Source organism: Dendronephthya gigantea, unplaced genomic scaffold (genome assembly GCF_004324835.1).
Source record: "Dendronephthya gigantea isolate DGI-Jeju-01 unplaced genomic scaffold, DenGig_1.0 000005F, whole genome shotgun sequence".
Taxonomy (NCBI): domain Eukaryota; kingdom Metazoa; phylum Cnidaria; class Anthozoa; order Malacalcyonacea; family Nephtheidae; genus Dendronephthya; species Dendronephthya gigantea.
This window is the reverse complement of record NW_021163015.1, coordinates 3,566,980-3,584,601: the sequence shown is the minus strand read 5'-3', so window position 1 is coordinate 3,584,601 and position 17,622 is coordinate 3,566,980. Positions and strand designations below refer to the sequence as shown.

At 36.6% G+C, this 17,622-nt stretch overlaps 1 protein-coding gene across 8 annotated transcripts; it reads left to right on the top strand.

Moving 5' to 3' along the window:
* Nucleotides 1-10: 10 nt before the first annotated feature.
* On the top strand, nt 11-17,495 carry LOC114516353 (5-hydroxytryptamine receptor 1A-alpha-like). 8 transcript variants are annotated; one of them, XM_028535797.1, is made up of 5 exons: nt 11-28; nt 328-453; nt 4,663-4,878; nt 12,786-12,916; nt 15,580-17,495. In XM_028535797.1, the coding sequence occupies exon 5, from the start codon at nt 15,656-15,658 to the stop codon at nt 16,793-16,795; it is 1,140 nt and encodes a 379-aa protein (XP_028391598.1). In that variant the 5' UTR covers nt 11-28; nt 328-453; nt 4,663-4,878; nt 12,786-12,916; nt 15,580-15,655; the 3' UTR covers nt 16,796-17,495. The 8 variants fall into 8 exon arrangements, with proteins under 8 accessions (XP_028391598.1, XP_028391597.1, XP_028391602.1 ...); XM_028535796.1 differs by lacking the exon at nt 11-28 and having other exon boundaries at nt 52-453; XM_028535798.1 differs by lacking the exons at nt 11-28; nt 328-453 and adding an exon at nt 3,308-3,538.
* Nucleotides 17,496-17,622: the final 127 nt, after the last annotated feature.

The window sequence follows — 17,622 nt, the reverse complement described above, 5'->3', positions numbered from 1 at the left end:
ACTTTCACGCCTCCACACGAAAGCTAAGGTAATTTGATAGGAATGTTTTGTGTTTGAATTTTTGCTTCACTTCAGCACGAGGTTAAATGCAAAAGGAGAAATTTCCGAAGCGTTAAGAATTTTAAACGTTCACCAGTGCACCTTTAGACCTTCTTTTTGCAACGAACAACCGCATACTGCATAGATCTGGTACTGAAAACGTGCTGTGCATAACTTTTCCACACCGCCTTACCCCTGGCTGTGATAATATCTCATTGTCGATGAAACTAAACAGAGACCGAGCAACTTAATCGCAAAGTAATCGCCTTTTTGATCAATTATTCTAAGGACTCATTAACGAAGATAGTTTAGCACTACCAAAGAAGGAACACTAGCCTCCAGAAGTGGAGTTCGACATTAAAGATAGAAAAAGAATTTTGGTGGCGCGTTAAAGTGTTTTGTTTTGGTAAAGAGGTATGTTGCCCAGGTGCATGCAAAGCATATCTTAATGTTATCGTTAATGCAGCGATTTTCAGCGAAGACCTCACTGCGTTGTATTGCGGTCTAACACAGAAAATGTATCTAAATGATTGCATTTTGGTAATGTAATTATGTTTGTATATTGCCTTTGTCCGTTATTTCCTTCATTAGATTGCTTAAAACATCCTCCGGAAGCTGAAAAATCCATGTGTAACAATATTTCGGACTAAGCCATGGGCCTATCAATGTTCAGCAACGTAATATCGCTATATTATCTCCATACAGACTGTTTAAGCCACCTAATTATTATCATATAGAAAACACTATCTACATATTTACATTGATCTGGCCTAAACAATGATTACAGAATAACTCATTTAGTTGTATTGACATTGCTGAAATAGCCAGGAAAAGACCTCGCAATATGCTGACTGTGTCAAACAGCGCAAACATGGTATGGCCTCTGGTGTTCTAGATACTCAACAATAAAACAAGCGTAATGTAATTCACAGTAGGAGGACTGTATAACCAGAGAGCAACCAGGAGACATTCAATAAAATGAAGCCAAAGAGACAAAAAAAACGAAATGACGTTAGATAATACATATGGCTCCACCGTCTTCGGCTTACGTTCTCTTTCAAAAACTATGAATGCTCCGGTGCGAAAAGGCGCTCCAGAAAATATATCTGCTCGCTTAGGATTTAGGAATACCGCTCAGTAAGATCCACTTCTTAAACGAAAAAAGCAATTACGTGATTAAAAAATAAACGTTTGTGTCTACATCGTAATTCCCGACGTACGTACATCCCGCGACTTCGTTTCTACGCATGTGATAAATAGAGGAACTTTATCATGTGTTCGTTTGTTCACCAATGCTGGCTGTCTATGATTAGAAATCCACTAGAAATTGCAGAATTACAAAAATCTTAACTATTCTCGCATTTTGAACTGGCGCATATAACGAGACTTGGGTATTATCAGATGTCGGATCATTTTGATAACTGTTGAGCCTCAAGCTTCCTTTTCGGAAAAATTGAATCTATCATTATTTTCATCGAGTTCCGTTTTTTCTGGTCATGCTCGTTTTGTTAACTCAGTTTAAGTTTTTCGAAACTATCAAATATTTGGCTGTTCAAAGGAGAGGTGATTAGACAGTTTCAGGATGAACTTAGATGGTGAACTATCAACTATATATATCTTTGTGAACTATTATATATCTGACCCCAGAGTGCTATGAATCTGGGAGGTCTCAAATTATCATGAAAACTGTTTGGGAGTATACTTCATAGAGGGAATTCACTAGCACTAGCAGTGACCTTAACTTTCGTGACTAAACTGCAAAATGAATGCCGTTCACATGAAAATTTCCCTCTATTTAAAGAAGACACTTTGTTATAACGTGTGACTGTGCTTGTTTGCTTGCTCAATCAATTTTCGTGCCTGTATTTGCTGGTTTGGATATTTTCACGGCTTGAATTTGTTTACAAAGTATTACCGATGTGATGTCAAATACAGTCGGCTGTCATGAAGGTGGCGCGGGTTTTGTGTTAACATTAATTGGTGTGATCTCGCGAAAAATTGTGAAAGGAAATTGTTTCTTAAGGACACGGGTCACCCTCTTGAATATTCGTTCTTGCTCAAGATCCGAGCATCTTTTGAATAAATGAGAAATAGTATGTCAACGTATTTAGATCAGATCTGCGATGTAATCTTAGGCACTTCTATATGTACTAATTAAAGAAATTTTCTGGAAGAGATTGCTGAGTCAGTTGGAAGATATGTTCAGGCAGGCTGCAGGCATGATCGTCGTTGGAACAATAAAGATACCATGGTCGCAACAAATATATCTACGATAACGGCTCGGTTGTTAGATCCAACTGTTTTGTTTTTTCAAATCGTACTAATCGCGCCGTTTAACAAAAACATCGACAAGTGGGGAATTGTTTGTGAGGATTAAAACTCTTATATTATCATATTAAGGCAGAGCTTTATCAATAAAGCTTGGCGAGATTGTAAGCGGATTTCAAGGTCACAAACCTTTATTAAGAAAAGCCTGAGTACGCTAACGGACAATATGCTAATTAGGCTCTCTGTGGAGATAATGACACGATGAAACAACCTCAGATGGAAACACATAGGTAGAAAAACGCGCGCCACTTATCAAGACAAACGATTCTCTTCTAATTATACCGTCATTAGCACCAGTCAGACATCTGGAAAAGAGAGTTTGAACGAAGTAACGACCATAGCAGGCGAAAGAATTGATACAATGATAAACATTTTCAGGGGGTGGAGAACGCTCGAGGTGTTAGGGGGGGAAATGAAAACCTACTAGATTAGTCTCGACACTGCGTAGTGAATATTTGGCTGTGAACTACATGGCTCTGGTGTTTCATGTTTCGACTTCTTTCCTATTCATTTTGTCCCGAATTAACTGCTGTCGTTCGTTCCTAAAGGCCCAAGCTTGGCCATTGGTCTACGTAAGAATGACCGTGAATGGGTGGATATTGAGCGACACCGCGGAAATTGGTATAGGCTTAGCCGCAATTCTCGATACTTAGACTTCAAACTTGGTGAGGAAAAAGATTTATAAATATTCAAGAAAATATGTCTTGCACAAAAAATTTGAAGCTTGCTCACGGTAAAAACGAATCGTCTGAATTAATAACTTTGTGTATACTTTAAGCCTCAAAATGGCCATTTCACAGCGGTCAGATGTGTATGATGAGCTGTCAAAAGATTGCAGAATGCGTATTCAGAAAAAAAATTGAACTTTTTTAAGATATTCAAAAGGTTTCTCTTTGATAGGGCGATACAGAAATGCACAATTGTGAACCAGCGATTAGATTTTCGGGTTGAAACGTCTTAAACACCAATTTCTGCGGTGTCATATTGAGCACTAATATAAGATTACATTATCCGAATAATCAAAATTGTAGCAATATAATTAGCTAACATTTCCTTTGACAACGAGTCGTCTCGCACTAAGAAACATCATAACAACCAAATCTAGGCATCTGCGTTCTCTCACAGTCACATTTCTCCATTCTGATCACCGGATACTCTGCCATCAAAAAAGGTAATATTTACAAATGGAATTTATGCGGCTTTTGCAAAACAAGATAAAAATCTAGATGTGCAGTGATAGAGTCATTATCTGAGGCGTTATTATCAGTACCCAATTAGAAGAACAAGCATGCTTGAAAACTGTAATTTATAAATTCCCAGTTTGGCTCGTCGCTTGTTTCGTTAAATATTATAGGATTGTCATTATGGCGGTAATATATCCCCGTAAATGTCTCTTGATATACTTTCATTGATCCGGTTGCAGGTGAAGCATATTAAATGACCTGAACCAGAAATTCAAATCATTATGAATTGAAATTTCAGTGTTGAAATTTCTAGACTTTTAGTCACCGCTGTATATTCTAATCTCACACATATTTTCATTCTCATTCCTACTCTATGCTTTTGTATTATGATATAAAGGTTCCTAGAATAATAACCGTGTATGGGGCCCCAGTGAGCAAGCCACTATATAACGTGGTGTTAAATTCATTTCTGAAACTGTGCTATCGTATTTGGAATGGAATAGCTTTGTCGAATGAGATATTTCTTGCCATCTTCTTTTAACGGATTTCATATACATATCTGTATTATTCAATAAATGACCTGAGACATCAGAGCGAGTTTTTGATGTTGGTTAATAGTGTGAAAACGCAAGGGAAAAACCAGCGCTGAGACACGAGTGGTATTTGGGATAAGAACACCAACAGCAGAATTATTAAAACTGTCTGCAAAAGCGGCTCAGAAATATTCTTTTTTTAACTAATAATACGTGAAAGATGAATTTTATCAGGGCTAAAGCCACTTCATGTGACATATAATGCCTGGCAGGATTCGCCAAAAATCCTATGAATTTTTAATGTTTTTAACACAAAAATAAGGGCTCGGATATGAGATATATGTCATATATAAGTCTGTCGCGACACTGTTGAGTTATTGACGAATTTTTAACATAAATTGCACAATTATTCTACAACATTAACCCAACGTTCTCTATATTTTTCAATGACATGCAAGCCATGCAATCTTGTTTAAAATCTTGAGTAAGTCCCTGCAGCTGGTGAACTTGATCACCTCCACAGGGCTAATCTGGCGAGAAATAATATATATATATATCAGTTCTCTTCATATTTTCAGCCCACTTTTTGCAATTGGGACGATTATGCCAGTTTTAAAAGGAAAAACAAGATAGAGGCAGGATGTTTTGACTCAATCAACACAAGGTGTACTCGACTTATCTTGACATATCATCATATATATAAGACTTTGGGAGGATTTAGGCATCATTTAATTGCAAACAGCCGGAGACGAACAGCTATCATTGAATCTGTGCGGAGAAATATTTCATCTAAGGTAAGTCTTGCACTTAGATATACATTCTTCTAGTGTTCCAAAATTTTTAAGCTAGGCTGAATCTTTTTTGCACGATAATTTAGCTCTAAGAATATATAGGACACGACATAACCACAAAATAAATCTTGAGGGCATAAATTGGGATACGATATGAAGCACAACGCCCAAGCTATTCGTTTAGTTAATTCAGCGTGTCAGTTTTCTTAACGCGCCGTCAGTTTAAGATGATTTTCTAAGCTAAATCCTGTGATAAGAACGAACTATGTAATCGAATTCTCGAAACCACTATCGTCTTGCAAGAATTGACAGCATTCAAATATTTTTACACTGCGGATCGATTCGAAATCACAAATATGGGATGAGTGGAGTGTCTTATCAACTGATACAACACCCTCTCAAACAAAGACCAGTGTTCTGCTTACGTAGGGTTATAATCCTCTTATACGAAATGAATTTAAATATTTTGTAATCCTAAAAAATACTGCGCATAGATGAGGTAAAGAAGTTTAATTTAATTGCAGCGTCGTCTAATTACCATATCATGCGCATGAACAAATGTTGTTCTATTCATCTACGAAATTAGAATTAATGAATCAAATTAGAAGCTTTTAATAGTTACAACTGACATTTAACGCAAGAGATCTGTCACAAATTGCAAGTTGGACGCAGAGATAAATGTAAATACATGATTGCCAATGCCTCTGGCGTTATTCTACACAAGGATTTTCAGGTACTGCACGCGTGAGCTTTTGATATCAATGTTTGCTGCACACCCAGTTGATTGTACACACTCAAGATAACGAGCCGTGAATTCTTGTAGGGATAAAATGCTCTGAGGGATCAAAAAATTGTTAAAGTTATATGTCTCAAGAGCTAAACTTGACTTGGAAGATTATACGACTCATCCTAAATGCATTTCCTATCGCCATTTCCTATAATTGACTGAGATATAACCTGCTTTTCACAGGACAAGGTTTGCTATATCCTGTCGAAAACGAAGTAAAATCGTAAGAAATCTTGACATACAGGCTGCCCATTTGCCTAAATGGTTATCCTTAATCAATATGAATATTAAAATCATTATCATTTTTCTGTTCTGTTTTCATCATAACAATGGTGTAGGAGTTTATGGATACATCTTCCTTGATAGTCTAAGCAATTTATTTTTAACCTTTTCATCTGATATCGTTTCTTATCCAAGTCCAGCCCCTATCAAATTCGAAGATGCGAATATTTTGTATCATTCAATAATTCTGATAGGCCCTTAACTCTTCAGCTGTTTGAAGGCTCATTGAGATCGCCTCAAAGATTGTTTGCATGAGGAAATCAGAGTGAATATCAACTTATTTTATGCAAAAGAAAAATAGTATATCTTTAATCACAGCAGGTGCTGAGGATAAAAAAAACTCCAGTAAGATTGAGCCAGATACGAGTGGAACTGAGTACGGAGTTTCCCGCGGGCAAACATTCAGAGTTTACGTTGAGCTTTGTATATATAATCGTCTAATCTATCCTGGATGTTTAATAATCAAACTATAATTATCTATAATAGGAACCCTGCGCGGTTCGTTTCAAAACACCGCGTCAATATATGACACCGATACAGAAAAAATTAGAAAAAATTAATCCACTCAACATTGTTTTCAAAAGTTATATTTTAAGGAAAATAGGAACTAGTTTCACAACAAGCAGCTTGTTCGTGTTATGATATAACAATGCTGCTGCATGCACTTGAAATCTTGGGAAATTTAGTCACAAATCAATGATCATATATGAGAGGATATAAACTTTCAGCATCTGTCAGTTTGAAAAGAAAACATCTATTGTTTCTAGATCATTCTTATCGATCAAAACGATGATACGAAAAAGAAATTCTTGTTTTTCGCTAGCTATATCAGTATATGGTTAGAAATGTAAATAGAAGACAGAAATAGCTAGACTCTTTAATGAGTTGTGTTGGAAGATGAATCATTAAAAACACCGCCAGCAACTAATCCTATAAGTATGCAAGCAACAGCTTAGGAAAAAAAGTAATGTCGGCAGATATTTGGCATGAATTGACAGACATTGGCAAAGATATGGCAACCACAAAACCAAGCCGATCTAATAAAATGTCGAGGAATTGCAATTAGAATTAATCTTTAAAACTGCGAGTCTGCAAGATGTCTCCTTGAGCATGTACTGTACAATTTTGTTTCAACGTGGTTTAATATAATGTAAATACAGAGAGATATATCATCATATTGGTAAGTGCACCATTATTTACCGTGATGAATACATGTGAGTGCACTAGCTCTATACCCTGCAGCTATATATACATTTCTAAATAATATAATATAGTTTCATCACTTGCCTAATATATTCATGAGAAGTCTCAAAACGGCGACCTAAGGTTGCAGTTTACCAGCTCCGTACGGATTCTTACATATTGATTGACTACATTGTCTTGTATTAACCAAAGTTTTTCTATTCTCTATTGTTTTGTATTTAAAACTAAAACCTACTATTTCTTAATATTTTACATGTTGAAGCCACATCAAAACTTTACTACATCTGATTTTTTTATGTTGATATCTATATTTGCAAAACGGCGCAATGATTATCGATAGGCTATAATCGAAACTTATCGTATAAGGAATTATATAGGCGTGACAAAATGAGCAAACTTCGTTAAAGATGGGACGAAAGTAATGTAGACTGTTATGTGACCACAATATCGTATAAATCATAGGATCAACGGAACATAAAAGTCACATGATTAATGCAGTTCTATTTCTGCAACTCTTATCGACATCTTAAGTATAAATAAAAGAGAGCTATCAGGAATATAACTGGGAAGGGAAGACTACATCTACTGATGTTTCATGGTCTTTAAAATCTGACCCTAGCAAACCAGTTATTTTGACTGTCTCAAAGCCTGTGTGTTTCAATTCCTTACCACAAGTTTTGACACGCGAACAAGCGACGTTCTGCACGTCCTTAAATTAATTTTTTGTTTTTCATTTTAATACGAAACTAATACAACTCATGTATTGGATTATCAGAGTTTTAATATATCTGATACCGTTTGATAACGCTCCGGCTGAATCATATTTCTTCTGCCATGATGACATCACTAAGGTTGTTTTGCAATTCATATTTCACCCGATGTCGTCACGCGTAGATTGCATCAGAACTTCGCGCAAATAAGTTTATATTTTAACCTAGCCAGGAGAAGGTCTATCTAATATTGAAGAAACAAAAAATTTTATTTCTCTTGAAGCTTCTATACGCATGTTTTTTGGATTTCCTTCGCCACCAAATCCGCGTGTGAATCTGAACATCTGTGTTGCTAGTCGCTCTATTTCTGGACTCAGTGATTGGCAATATTAGTCCTACTTTTGACAGAAACTAAGTATATAATTACACTTATACTTGAGATAAGTTGGAGTGCTTTTGGTCAACATTCAACAACACTGACGTCCCATGCTTAAACCAAACGCTCTGCAGTAGGTTGACACGAGGAATGATGACAGAGATTACCCAAGACAGACTTTGTAATTGTTTTCGAGGCGTTTTAGGTTTTAGTGATACCAGTTTTGACTAGGAGCTTGAAAATATTCATACGATACATTCATAGGATTTCAACAGGACTGTTGCGCATGCGCCCCCTCCCGATCATGGCGCTAGTGACGGGTCCTGGATCCATGCATGATATCATTATGTTCGCCAATCGCCCATTAGAACGCAATGATCGCACCACTATATACAACTAATTCGATAATAATCTGATTTATTTGATCTTGTAATAAGTTAAAAACACGATTTCAATTTCAGGACTGAGACATATTCTCACCTTCAGACGTAAAAACACAGATCATACATACGCAGATCTGACCTCAAGTTCTGTATCATGATTGTGGTATGGGAATTAGTGACCGATTGTAATGACATGCGCAGCAGAGCATCGTGAATCTGTGACGTGTTTTAAACCTCGACATGATGCATTGCGCACAGTGAAAAGCGCGTTCAGGCTGTGAATTAATGAGCCATAGAGTCGTATATATGCACAGAAAATAGATTTCTATACAAGGCTAAATATTGATTCGACATGATTGCCACATGATTGAAAAGATTTTCAATACTAATTGTTCTCTTGAGTGGCAATCACTTATAAATTATGGGACAAGCCCTTTGTGCGCATTGTCACCGTTATAAATTTTAATTACAAATATTCGCTTCATCCATGCGCTTGGCATAGCCATTGCAGACGTCGGGGAACAACTTTATTGAAGAGCAATCAATGTTCAAGTAGATTAGATTTGCTTATCACAGAGGACGCTAGTCATCGATGAATTTCGTGTAAGTCATGTATTTTACTGTTTCAGTCAGTATTCTCACAATATGCGTGGTAATAAGATATTTCATTGCAAGTCTATTAATTTAATTTTCGATCGAAAGTTAGCAAATTCATGTCGCCGACATTAATACAAGATATACTTTATTATTTCTATAATATTCTGCCATTCCTGTTTCTTCAAATTTGCCCATCATTATTTTCCCCTACGCTTTGAGAAAATTATTGCAGGTTTTAAACTGAGATTATTCCTTATCGGCTTTCCCCCGAAATCCAGGACATTTATAGTTTACGTTTAAGATGAGAATCACTTGCACGAACAGAATAAAGAGAGCTTTTGCATGCAAATTTGTAGAAGAATGAAAACACTGGCTTAGCTTTTCTCTCTTACAAACATAATCAGCGCACTGAGGCAAAGATACTGAGGGAATCGAAGCAGTGATCTATCGGAATCGTTCTATTGTTGCCGTTTGATTGATTTCCTTGTTAGAGCTAAGCCGAAGGTTAGTTTTTGCTTTCATGAATCAAGATTTCATTTCATAGATCAAACTCTCTAGGGCGCTTAATTCATTGGGAAAGGATTTGAAGTCACTTTCTTATTAAAAATAATCTGAATAGTGCATGTAATCTCTTCTAAAAGTCATCTCAACAAAGCTTATCTTCCGTAATATTCACCAAATTCTATGTCGTTTAATTACGAAACGTTAATATCACTACAACAAAAGATAAATTTAATAAATTATTTTATGCACATCTCATCGAATCAGGTTGAATCCAGCAGAGTTCAGCAGGTCGCACAGCTATCCTCTCTAGACACCTACAGATCTTAACGCTGAAATGTTCTTATAAATAGTTTAGGCCCTATTTTGTTTTCTGCAGGATTATAGGCGCATAAGGTCGAATTCAATTTTTACGGAAATTCGTATTTAATTTCGACTGAAAATGCGTATATAATAGGCGTCCATGGTGAAAGAAAATATTAATTTTTACAACACTCTTAGTTGCTGCATGTGTCTTAATTCTTCGACTGACCTTTAAAAGTGTAGACTTTTATTAAAATAGAAGAGAAGGGTTGTGTTTCTCAATTTACGAGGAACACTTTCTCATTGATGTATTAAGATAATTCTTACGGTTATAAACCTGAAAAAATAACAAATTCATAACAAATTCAGAGGTAGACAAAAATGCTCATTTTCTTGTTGACTGAACTGTATTTCCCCATTATAAATATTGAACTGAACTGATCCGTATATTGCGTTTTAAAAGATTATTAATTGGCGTTTAATATACTTTAAAGGCGAAAACGAGGTTTAAATCAATACTATATATAGAGTATGTAGCTCAAACATATCCTTCCAGAAAGCATTGTAATAGACAGTGTATATATATATACGCTCGCCTGAAGGACACCTCATAATATCTTTCGGCTTATCTGTTTAGAAACACAACGTAGATAACATTTTTTTAAAACTAAATGCAATTATATTAAAATGATGTTAAAAGCTTGTGAAATTCTTGCCATGCATGCACGGCAAAGCTGACGCATGTTATGTAAAAGTGCGTTCCGTTGCGCGTTTTCGCAACCAAAATTCGACAGACTTTTTAAGTAACGTATCAACACGAGACATCTGCGAGCGAAAGTTTTTTTTCAAGTCATAATCAATTCACATGCAATATCAAAACAATGTGGCGTTCTAGAGCACTAATTTTAGAGCCTAATTCAAAAGATCTCCACTCAATGTCGGGTTCCGTGCATGCATGAGAGCTTGAATTAAACTGCGTAGGACGTTAGTTAATATAACCCTTGTAGGCGTATATAATAATCTTCTAAATGAAAAGTTGATATACCCTTTGTGTGAATTCAAATAAAATTGTAAATTCATTTCACTTTACATAATGCAGCATTTTATACATTTCTCTACGGAGTATAGACTGCAGTTAGCTAGTCTTTGCGTTGGTTTGACTCCATGCACGTAGCATGAAAACTAAAAACTGTTTGTTGATAAAAATTGATTTAAATTAAACAAGTTATCTCTTCTATCAGAGGCCAATGTCAAACTCTAATTGGTTAATAGAAATTTACGAATTTCAGATGAGCTTTGGTAAATACTTTTAGGCCTTGCGTGGGGAAGTGGTATTTTCTGGTTTAATATATATTCAGTTTTTTAATAGTATTATGAGTAAGTTCTTGATATAGAGCTGTGGTGATATAGAGCTAGGAAACATGTACACATAAACAAAATATGCTTTTTTAGCGTAGTTTAATTCGTGGACAAATTTCAAGGTTAACCAAAATGGGTGTGTACCCTTCAAACAAACGTTTAGCCTGAGGTTTTGAAATGGATTAAAATCTTATTGGGTTTTAATTGCAGCTTACATGGTGCCAAATATACTAAAGTGTGTTTGTCGTATAACAAAGTTAGACACAATAATTTTAAATCCGTCTTTATGCTGTCAATTTCCTTTCCTTCTTAGACTAAAACCTTGAATGAGATGAGTATAATTTTGCCAAAATCCATGTGCAGACGCGAAAATTAAGAGGCATATCTATCAATCGGGTCAGTTTGACATTCATCTCATGCAAGGCTATTTCCTTTCGATATATTTCGCTCAAAATAGCCACAAATTATGTATAAGTTGTCACATATGCCTAAAAAAGCTTTCATGCTACATAAACTAGTATCCTTCATGCTATCACCTGCTAACATCAGGTGCCAATAAGATTTTCGGAAACTGCCTTAAAAAAACTTTAAAAAAATGAACAACTTAAAGTTGTACTCTTTGAAGGATAAATAAGGAGTGCAATAATAAAGTAGATCAAAGTATCGCAGGAGATTTGGTATGCGACTGTAACATTTTTTTAAAATTTTTATATGCATGGAAGATCGCCAGCGATGCAGATGTCTGCAAGGAATATATGCGGTTTTATATAGAGCATGGGTCATCTTGTTTGTTACGCCAAAGCTGATAAATCGTGAGAAACTGAGAATGGTGCGTTGAGATGAAAACGGAGAAAAAAACTATTCCAAATAAGTGAACTTTCTTTCCTTAAATTAATCTTTTCAGGATTGAATCGTCTCTCAATCTCATTACTCTATCCTTTATGCATCAGATATACTGTTTGCTTTTCCTGCTGGTAATTATAGACTCTATAGTTGCAGCATTTGTGGCGTGTAGAAAGACACACTGGTGTTATATTATTCGTGGGAACAGCCGCAAGAAGGACAGACCGGATCCGCATTTAGGATATCAAACATTTATCTGTGCGCAAAACAAACTCGCGGTATTACGCAGAAAGCGAGCTAATTAATGTGGGTCTCTGTCAGCTGTTGCGAGTCGATCGAGGCCTTTAAATGCGCGCCAAACAGGAATGCCTAATATGTGTTGACCTGAGGTCAAAACTTACCTTATCATTTGGGTACGTCAATCTTCAGCCCAGCGATAAAACACCTATTTTAAATAGGCTCGCTGCAGCTTGATGATATTATTCTTGCTATCAGGATATCTCGCGCCGGTGGAGCGCTTTCTGTTCCGCAGTTTTTGGCTTACGTTTTCCAACTCTCTTCCCTAGAAATTAAAGTAAAGAATTGTATGAAGATTTTGATCCTTCGTTGAAGTGGATTACTAAACTAAGAACTGGATTAAGAAAAAAAGCCCGGCTCTCTATATACGATGTTTTAGCCGTTGTCCCACGGAGCTCAGGTCAGTAAAGTTTAATCCATGTTTGATTTGCAAATGATGTTTGTAATAAGTTGTTTATATACCATAGCCCTTCACTATACTCTATTGAAGCAAACTACACATTCCTGACTGTTTTTTTTATATGGTCCGGAAACATAAGGTGATTGCTTTATTTTATGAGGCCATATTATTCATATTATTGTTCGGAGTAAAATTTTCTCATATATATATATAGTCGAGCCACTATGAATTACAATACATCAGAATGTGCAAACCAAATTTATGGTTTGAAAATTCCGTAAACAACAGGACTTTATAGAGAAACATTATCCAGTCTAATGTTGAAGATCGTATAGCTGTCTATTGGAAGCATAGCCTAATTTATCGCTAGCCTTGTTTAATTCGCCATCACAGCTACATTTCCTCCTCTTGTTTTTGGAACGAGATTGCTTAGATTATTGAGGATGGAAGTGTTTCTGGTAGCTATTTATTTCAGTGCAACATCCAACATCGCTCAGGCAATCGAGAGATTACTCTTTCATTTAACTAGTGGGACTTTTTGAAATTAGCTTTGAACTTTATATGATTGTTATTTATCTACTAATTACTAAAGATGTTTCCTCTCGCAAGCCAAAGGCGTTCATAAATCGTGCATAACAATAATTGTATATCAGTAATTCTGATACCTATATATTTGCCTGGAGCAGCTTACAATTTCTGAATTTCAAAAAGCAAAAAGAGACAGTACGTTGCTTTACAGTCTTTGGCATTTCCATCATCTATAGTTAATGGTCCATGATACACCCTGATGGGGAACAGGGAGAACTTCCACAAACCATTAATAGTTATCCAATCAAATCTACATTTAAATGTATTTACTGATGATTACAGCTCAGCCCATGCTGGGTGAGATGCTTTTCCAACATGACTACAATTTATGAACTTTTATTTCTATGGCGAGACAAAACAGGCAATGCAAAATATTTAAATGAGTGCACTTGAAAAATGTGCTTTAACATTACATGATAAAGATGCAACAAGAATTCAGAATAGTTGAAAAACAACAAAGTTAATTCGAACCAGGCCTTGCGTTAAATGGCGTTGATTTTAGTAAATTGGGCGCAAAGTTTGCGTGTTTTCTCAAAATACCGTAGAAAATAAATGATTCTGTGCCCTATATAATATCTCAAGCATGTCAAAGATCGCGTGAAAACTAAAAAACTGAGGCAAGGAACAATCATTTTGGACATGTGGTGTGAGTTTTGATTATCGTGAAATCAGAGCAGGCATGCAAACACTGAGTTTACACAGAAGCAGTCGAGGAACGCATTTCGGCAAGAATTGTTAAAAAGCTGATAGAAAGCTTAATTTCAATACAACATTATCAACTCAGGGTTGGTTTTGGTAAATATGAAGAAAATTAAAGCTTCCGTGATCAGACTATGAAATCTGTCGCAGAATAACACCAAAAAATCAGATTAATCCAGAACATGACATTTGCCAGATGATTTTATTAGTTCATGCTAGTTACAACGGACACGGTTTGACTAAAATATCAGTAGGAAGGCACTAGTAACAGCCTGCTTTCAGGACCCACCTGGAATTTGGAATTCCCTCGAATGTAGGCGGAGTTTGCGCGCGCAAACTGGCTTTGTGTAATAATGTGTGGTTAGTTCTGTGTCCCGCAAACTATAAACAGCCCCCCTCCTATGAACTTACTGTTTGTAAGCATGCAGAAACCTTTTTAATAATATTTAACGTTGTATGATTTTCACACGAGCATATCGGATGTGTATAACACTAACAAGTCGCTAATGGACTATAAAAATACACATTGAAATTATTGAAGTACTCTGTAAAACGATACTCATTGTTGAAATGCGCAGCTTTGAAGTCCGTGACACTCAGATTGAACGAAAGCAATGACCACCACGTTTACTTGAAATGATTGCTCAATTCCAAGCTGCACAGACACAAAAATATAACTTAATTTGCGAACATTCCTTCGTCATCCAGCGCACTGCCGGGGAAGCGTAGATAAAGTCAAGCAGACTAATTTCTTTGTCGTCTTGATAAATGGATGCATAATAACGTGATATATAAACTTGTCAATCATAACAGATAAGAATGACGAATTTAAAATGAGGCAAGAAATGCGTTATAAAACACTTGTTTTTGCTAAAAGCTATTTTGCGTTCTACTGCTTTTCCATTTTTGGCATGGTTATCAAGCCACTGCTAATTGGTTTTACAATCTAGAAACAGTAATCATATCCGGATGCCAAATATTTGATGGAGAGGCACAATACATGAAGAAAGGCTAATGATTATAGCGTCCAAAGTGTACTCTTGAATACCCTGCGATAGTGATTCAGTTTGTCACGTTTCGTTGAGTACAAGAAAAATTTAATCTTGGTTGGGTAATCAGAAAAAAGGATTTTGGCAAATACTTTAGTCATAACAACATAATGAATTCTACGCCTACGAACCTGAAATGAATCGTTTCTCTGAAGAAGCTTGTACTGTAGTCCGTTTAGGTAGGAAGGCTTTCGTATATTGTCGTGATAAATCGCGGTAAAAATTCAGGGTGGGAATCCTAAAAGAATAAACGAACTGATGTTTAACTGGAGTTTAACTTGCAGAGCTTTAAGTCGTATTTCTAATTGCATTTATTTTCTTCACTAGCATTCAGGACAAGTTCTAAGAGAGTGTTCAAATCAGAAGAAAGAAACTAAGTGAAAGACTGCTACTAGACCAGACCATGTCAGAAAACGCAACGTCATCATCTTTCGCAACAAGCACGGAGTTATTCGGAACCTTCACACCTACCACCCTCAGCAACAACACACTGATCAACACGACCGTCATCGCCCCAGGTCGGAACAACACACTCCCACCCCATCAAACTTATTCCGAATCGTACAAAATCATCAGCGCAACCATAATATTTGCCATAATGGCGCTCTCAATCTTCGGCAATTCCCTGGTCGTCATAGCATTTCGAAGATACCATAAACTCCGCACAGTTACAAACTACTTTGTGGTGTCGTTGGCAATCAGTGATATTTTAATAAGCATGCTTTCAATGCCTACGTGGGCAATACACGTTGTCACTGGGCCAGATCCAAACTGGGAGAAGATAGACAGGTCGGCGCTCGTTGTTTGGACTCTAACTGACATTATTTGCGGACTGACGAGTATCTTCAATCTCACTTGTATCAGTATTGAAAGATATATTTGTATTTCTTCGCCTCTTCGTTATTACCAACGAATGGGCGGACGAAGAGCAATCATAATAATCGCCTGTATGTGGGTCTTCGCTACATTACTGGCTGCATCGCGTGGTATATTTCAAGATACGGTTGTTGTGTTCGAGGTTATGTTCACCGTCATTGGCTTCTTTATTCCGCTATTGATTATGGTCATAATGTACTCCATGATTTTTCGCGTGGCTTGTAAACAAGTCAAGAAGATTGATATTCCTATGAATGGTGGAACAACGAAGAAGTTCCGTTTGAGGAAAGAGATAAAAGCAGCGAAGACACTGGGTATTGTTATCTCGGCATTTTTTATATGTTGGAGCCCATTCTTCGTGCTTAATTTCTACGCGATTTGCCGCAGTTGTTATGCGTCCTTACGACAAGATATTATCATTGCTGCGAAATGGTTTCATTATGTCAACAGCGTCCTAAACCCGCTGATTTACGCCAGAATGAACAAAGACTTTCGTGATGGTTTCACCCGTATTTTACTGCAGTGCGCTCTTAGGGTCGGGATTCGTGATGACATCAACGAGTCTGATTTACCTGCGCTGGACAGAAGATCATCGTCGATGCTGGCGTCTGTTGCAGGAAGACGAAGGAAATCTAGTACACTAGCTCATGGGAGTTTTACTTCATGAGGCAAAACACTTGAGATATCATTGCTACAGAAGGCATCGCATGCGCAAGAGTTGCTGGGATTGCTGATAATACTTTCGAAGTTCAGTCGTGATGCGACGTCGTCTTTGACGTCTTGTTGTTTTGCTAATAAATAGCGAACACTCACTCGCTGCGTGAACTTTCATCACCTTAGGTTAAAATCTTGTACACTTTTAAACGAGCACTTGACTTTTGACTGTGCGATTTTATCGAGGACACTGATCCCAGCACGATTTACCTCAGAGATTGTCTAACTACGAGGATTTAAAGTGAAGCATTCATTTGCATATGTTTTGTGTCTGACCCTTCACTGAATGTTAGATAAAGCGGCCATTATGGACCGAAGCCAAGAAGATTTTAAAAAGAAGAGAATTAAGCTTTCTGAGCAGTCGTTTATCATGCGAAGAAACACAGATATGAATATTGACAATAAGGAGCTTTAGATTTTAGTTTGATTATGAGATATGTCTTCTGATATTTTGCACTTCAATCCTAACCAGACTCTGCAAAGTACAACTGAACTAAACGAACACAAGCGTTTAAACTTAGCAGTTATGGCAGAAGTGTGACCTACTCGTAGTCTAAACTCTGGTGTGTTTACACGTTGTACAGTTTTATTATATGTAAACTCTTGAATTCGTTTCAGTAATAAAATTTATATTTACCGAGCCTGCTTTGAGATATGCGAGTACTTGATTTCTTTCTTTTATTTCATCACTCGAGTCCTTTACTCCAACTATCATCCATCCAAAACGTATAAAGAAAACATTGTGTAACGCTTTGGTGGCTCAAGTAAAGAATTAAATGT

Excerpts from the sequence above, each read along its gene's own strand:
- LOC114516353 (XM_028535797.1), top strand. The coding sequence starts at position 15,656 with ATGTCAGAAAACGCAACGTCATCATCTTTCGCAACAAGCACGGAGTTA.